At 46.6% G+C, this 5,722-nt stretch overlaps 1 protein-coding gene across 2 annotated transcripts; it reads right to left on the reverse strand.

The window, feature by feature from the left end:
• Window positions 1-643: 643 nt before the first annotated feature.
• LOC104421494 (zinc finger CCCH domain-containing protein 46) lies at window positions 644-4,971 on the reverse strand. Of its 2 annotated transcripts, none has more exons than XM_010033460.3 (9): window positions 3,539-4,971; window positions 3,171-3,353; window positions 2,885-3,064; window positions 2,695-2,783; window positions 2,343-2,600; window positions 2,079-2,235; window positions 1,532-1,747; window positions 1,354-1,435; window positions 644-1,229 (listed from the first exon to the last, which is right to left on the reverse strand). In XM_010033460.3, exons 1-8 carry the CDS (start codon window positions 4,414-4,416, stop codon window positions 1,402-1,404), a joined length of 1,995 nt encoding a protein of 664 aa, XP_010031762.2. In that variant the 5' UTR covers window positions 4,417-4,971; the 3' UTR covers window positions 644-1,229; window positions 1,354-1,401. The 2 variants fall into 2 exon arrangements, with proteins under 2 accessions (XP_010031762.2, XP_010031763.2); XM_010033461.3 differs by having other exon boundaries at window positions 644-1,258.
• Between the last annotated feature and the right edge of the window lie 751 nt (window positions 4,972-5,722).

Below are 5,722 nucleotides of genomic sequence, written 5' to 3' on the forward strand. Positions count from 1 at the left end.
CCACTCAAATTTCTCTACCCAATGAAAAAAAAACATAGGTTTCGCCCGTTCAATTTTCTTTATGATGTGCAAAATCAGGCCCCCTCCCTTTTCCATTCATGTCCATGTTATGCAGAGCATGAAATTCTCATAATCACTAATGATTGAGCAAACCACCCTAGGCAATAATCATTAACTTTCTTCAATAATAATTATGAAGTGAAGATTATAATAATAACTGGAAAGAGGCCAGACAGGAGGGGGTGAAAGGGAAAGGAGTGGGGAAGAGGAGAGACCCGGATATCATTCACTCTCGAGTGTCAGAGACCCATGTGACAGGGCGGCCCTTTCCCCTTCATGTCCACCTAAAAGAAACCGCAAATTGAGACAAAAGAGTCCTCTAAAGTGACCTTTAATCACATGAAAACATCAACCCTTTCTTCAGACACCTCCCTCCTCCATTGTTTTTCTTCCCATTTTTTTTTTTTTTTTTTCTCACGGCACTTTTTCTTTTGTCAGTTTTCATATCATCTAGTGGAGTACAGTAGCGGCAGCAGCAAAGAGCAATGAGTAAAGGAAAAAAGAAAAAGAAAAGAGGAGTTCAAAAGTAAGTGCCAAAAGGGCACAGCTTTCCATCAAAACCCTTGCATAAAACCCTCGTATAAAAAAACAGTGACATTTCTCATTTATATAAGTGAATGCAGTAGTAATATATCAGGTACTATTCCATTTAAATTCTGCTTCTGTACATACAGCTGTTACTTAAAGCCTTACATGAGAGAAAAAGGGCCTCAATTTTTCTCCAGTCATTTTTTTCTTTTCCTCTGTCTAAAAAGCAACAAGAAAAGAGATGATAAAAATTACAACAATATTATATCTAAACATTTAGAAGTCACTGGCCTTTTGTTTCTTCTGGTATTTGCTATTGCTTGCAGTGTGGTCCCAGCACACACAGAGACCAAACCTAGAGAGAGAGAGAGAGAGCACTTCCATGTAGAACAGAGAAGGACCCCACTTCCATAAATCGGTTCATCTGTCCTTTATATATGTATTGCAGTGTGTATTGATTGTTAAAGTATGTATTTGGTGATGATGACCATGATGGTGGAGATCTTTGCTCAGATCTTGTCCAGACATTTTTCTTCTTCTTCTTCTTCTTTTTTTCCCTTTGATGAGGCTATAATTTTTCTTGGTCTATACAGCTACAGGAGGATCTTTCTTTCTCCACTGCTCATTCTTCTGAAACATCCCTGAAAGAGAAGGGCCCCAAGAGAAGTAGCTTTACACGTAAACATTTAAAACAGAAAATAAGAGATCTCTCTCATACCGTGACAGCTTCAATCAAATTGAAAGTTTGAAATGATTTCCACCTACCTAAGTGAGGAAATATCTCTATAGCTGTCCATGCTAACACGTGGTCAACTACATTCCAACTGCTCCATGCCCAGAAGAGAAACTGGGAAGGACACGAAAAGTTCAATAATCCACCGTCCCCCCCAAAAGAAGGAAACTCTAATCTCATTGATCATTGGAAAACACGGTCAGACCGCACCTGGGCACGTGAAACAGACACGATTTTAGAGCAGCAATGTTGAGAGCCGATGAGGTGGTCAGCAGGGGCTCATTGGTTGGAGCAGATGAAGTGATCAAACTGGTGATCCTATCATCATTCTCATCATCAGCAAGAGAAGTGCTGAAGGCAGTGAGATTCTCAGACCTTGATTTCTTGGGAGAAGCAAAGAGGTTATCTGGGAGGATGTGCTCTAAGCTGTCCGAGAACATGAGGAAGAGAGTACTTAATTAATAAAGCCTTTTGCTGATGAGTATCCACAAAACAAAGACTAATTAATTAAGCAAAGCAAACTGCATTTTCAATAGATTATTTTCATGTTATTAAAAAGCATCCTTATTGAGTATGCCTAATTAGTAATCATAGCGAGAAGTGACAAAGTCAAAAGTGGACTATAATTATGGGTCTACAAGTACCCAGAGCGTATAAAACATTAGAAAACAAGGTTCTTTGACTGAAACTGAGCTGGAAATGAGACTTTCTATTGAGGGCAATCATTTTAAACATTGAAGGGGAAAACTTTCCACACCTTTCATGATAATCATACTCCTTAGGAACAGAGTTCTCCTCTTTTCTCTTGCCAGTGCAATCTTTCTCAACCCAAGCTCCATCTACACCCTGGAATACCGAGCTTTCACTCTCTGCAGATTCTGTTTTCATCAGCGCCGAACCATCAACAGATGCCGCTGTAGCAAAGCCAAAAGCAAAACCATCACTACTGAGGATAGCTAGCTATAGTTACAATCAATGCAGCCAGATTCGACCATAAGAAACAAGAATCATTAGTCCCCACCTCTGGCAACTTCTCGGTTGATGGCATTAGGCGGAAGATTGAGTGATTGAACATTGGGAGAGCGAGGAAGAACCGGTGAGGATATGGGGGAGCTGGTTGATAAATTATGAGGGTATTGCCGGTAGCGATTCTTCAAGTCCAAAAGCTGCAAATTCATGAGTCTTCTCCCTTGAAGCTCAATTGCTTGATGCAGATCGGCTTGCTCCTCCAACTTCCTTCTAAGCAACATCTCCTGAGCATTGTAACCCATCCTCGACCCTTCATTGCGACAAAAAGTAAATTCATAACATGTTGAGAGGCGAAAAAGATCTAGGCATAAATTGGTTGAACACGCTTTCACTTGTTGTCTTACCAAAGGGGAGATCAAAAGGGTCCCTTGAATCAAACCCGGTCGGACTCAAGCACGCTGAGTATTCACCCCTATCCATGAACTGTTGTTTCCTGATAAAATTTTTGCAAACGATGCGAACATCATAAATTAATGAACTCAGCAAGACACTGAAGAGCCAGCAAGCATTTGAAAACGAGAACAAAGTCCCCACCTATCTGCAATTTTGCCTTTCTCCTTGTAAGGTTTAACCAGCACCCGTGAATCGCAAACAAAGTGAGGATTGCCTTTGGCCAGTATGAGCTTCACGGTCTCCGGATATACAAAAGTAACAAATCCAAACATTCTCTTCTGCTGGTAAGGAATTCTCACATCTTGCACCGGTCCATAATTGCTTCAATTCCCACAAAAGATTCACAAACGAAATCAAATTCTCAGCTGAAACTTTCATACTCCTATTTCTTGAAAACAACATTGGGCTTGGGCAACGTTGATTTTACCTGAAGTAATTCGAAACATCCTCTTCTCTGAAAGTGCTATCAGCAGGAAATGTCAAGTAAATTTGCCTCGACCCAGGGCTGCTCGCCCCTCCCAATCCTAGTCCTGAAAAATCGATCCTTTCGGACTGAATGCGTCCGAATTTGTGCACCTCGTCCCTCAGCATCAACTCTGGAGCAATCGATCTGAACCAAAATCGCAATGCCGTCACAAACATCTCAACAAACCATAAGACCCAACAAGCTCCACATCTATACTCTTAATTCAGAGTCGAATACCGATCGGTCCAAGCCGGTCAATCGAACTCCAACAAAGTCCTGAATTACAAAAATGTAAGGACTAAAACCAACAGCATAGAAACACAATTCACCTCTGGGTGTCGTTCTGCTGCTGCAGAAACAAGTCCACGCAACTGTTGTAAGGCAAGGACGAAGCAGAAGCGCCGGCCAACAGCTTCAACCTCTGCTGCTGCGCCACCACGGCCTTCGATCTCGCGGCGAGCTCGGGGCCGAACTGCTCGAGCTCGCCAAACTTGACTGGCGACCCGACATTGACCGCCGCCGAGGCGTCCGTGCAGTCCCCCGAGTCGCCGTGGAGGAACCTGCAGCTCGCGCCGTTCTTGCAGAACCCCCTCGCGAAGTACAGGCACGGCCTCCACCCGAACCCAGAAAGACCCGGTTCTTCGCTAGCAGCATTAGTCCCAAGACGCATTCCGGGTATCGAGTAGCTCCTCCTGTGCGACAAGCCAGAGTCGCCGTTTGGTACGAACTCGAGCCTCGGGTCGTAAAGGTCGTCGCTTTTGGGGTCGTTCAAGAAGGAGAGGTGGTCCTGGAGCAGGTAATCGTCAACGGGGTCGCTGGGGACGTTGGGGGTGGTGTTGTGAGTGACCCCATTGACGACATTGGCGTAGGACGGGGTGGTTCTCGGAGAGGGGATGGAGAGGGAGTGGTGGTGAGCGATGGGTCTTCGCGAGATGGGGTTGGGGTGGAGATTGAGAGCAGCGGAGGAAGGAGAGGAGGGCGTGGTGGAGGTCGAGGACGAGGAGGTCGCGGAGAGGGAGAGGGACAGGTGGGACTTGGCCTTGAGGATGAGGGTGCGGAGGAGGGGGTCGGGGGCGAGGGCCAGTCGGGTCATTTCCTTGTCGCCCTGGTCTTGGAGGAGGATGTAGCCCATGATCTTGGAGGCGTTGTCCGGGTCCAAGCTCTGGATCCTCGAGAAGACGAGCCTCGTAGCTTCGTAGGAGTCCATTTTCTCTTTACGCTAATGATAATCACAGACCGAGAGAGAGAGAGACAGAGAGACAGAGAGACAGAGCTCGATGAAGATGATGGTGATGATGATGGAAGTCTCTGCTAGAGAGAGCGGAGGAAGATGATCATGACCATGAGGGAGTTTGCGCTAGCTTCGAAGAGAAAGAGAGAAAGAGAGAGAGGCAATGATGATGGAGAGAGGCAGTATTTAATGTAGTATGATGATGATTGCATTACACTGAGGTAGTGAACGAGAGAGATGGAGAGGAGAGAAAAGTGAGATCCTTGCTCGCCTCATCATCTTATTTTCCTGAAAGCAAGAAAAGAGAAGAAGGAAGTGAGGAAGAGAGAGAGAGAGAGAGTTTGGTTCCCGAAGAAGGTGCAGGGTCATTGCAATGCCAGAAAAGATGTGGCTCTCAGTAGTTTTAAAAGTGCAGCTCCAGAGCAGCACGAAGAGCAAACAGCAGCAGCAGCAACAGTGAGCCGCAGCAGCATCATCCCCCAAAAAAGCATCTTTCGTTCGCTCGTCCAAGAGAGAGAAGCTGCAATAATTATTAATGCCGGGGGGAAGGGAGGGGGGGATTTTGTCTCCGCGAGGAAATGGACAAAACAGGGCAAAAGCGGGATAGATTCAGATCTGCTTGCGCCCTCCCAAAAGATTGAAGTGGGGTGGGGGGGGGAGGAGGAAGCAGCGACCCCACTCGCTCCCCACGAGCCGGGGTGACGCACGCGCCGTCCCTCCCGGCGCGGCGCGTGGCGGTCCGGCGGCGGAGAACGTCCTTTCCGCCGGAGCCCCGGTGGGCCGGGAGGAGTGCGGACAAGGGGAAATCTTACGTTGCCGTGTGTGTGCACGGGGTGTCCGTGCTGATCCGGCATCAGAGACCACACACGGATCTCCCCCCCCCGACATCGAAAGACCGGAACACTGAACGGAGCCATGAGCGAACGACATCGACGTCGACTGAGGAAGTGAAAAGACCGACGATGCCTACCGTCGTCGTCGTCGTCGTCTTCTTCCCCGCCTCAAGTTCTTGCTCGTTACTCATTTTTAGTAGCGCCTTCCCTTTCCTCCGTTGCTTTACATTAGTTGGCTAAAAACTCTCTTTGCTTGCGTAGCTCCACGTACTTCGCATCAAGCCGAACGTCGCTTCTTTCGCCATAATTTAAGAACCCTGAGATGTCTGAGAAACTCTCTCGAGGGTCCTATGTTTAATTTAAATTTCCCTTGTCTTACGGTTGCACCGACTCGTTCTTTTTCTTGTGTTATTCTTCTAAATGTTTCGAATTTTCTCAAATTTAGCGCA

The sequence above is a fragment of the Eucalyptus grandis genome, chromosome 10 (assembly GCF_016545825.1).
Source record: "Eucalyptus grandis isolate ANBG69807.140 chromosome 10, ASM1654582v1, whole genome shotgun sequence".
Lineage (NCBI taxonomy): Eukaryota > Viridiplantae > Streptophyta > Magnoliopsida > Myrtales > Myrtaceae > Eucalyptus > Eucalyptus grandis.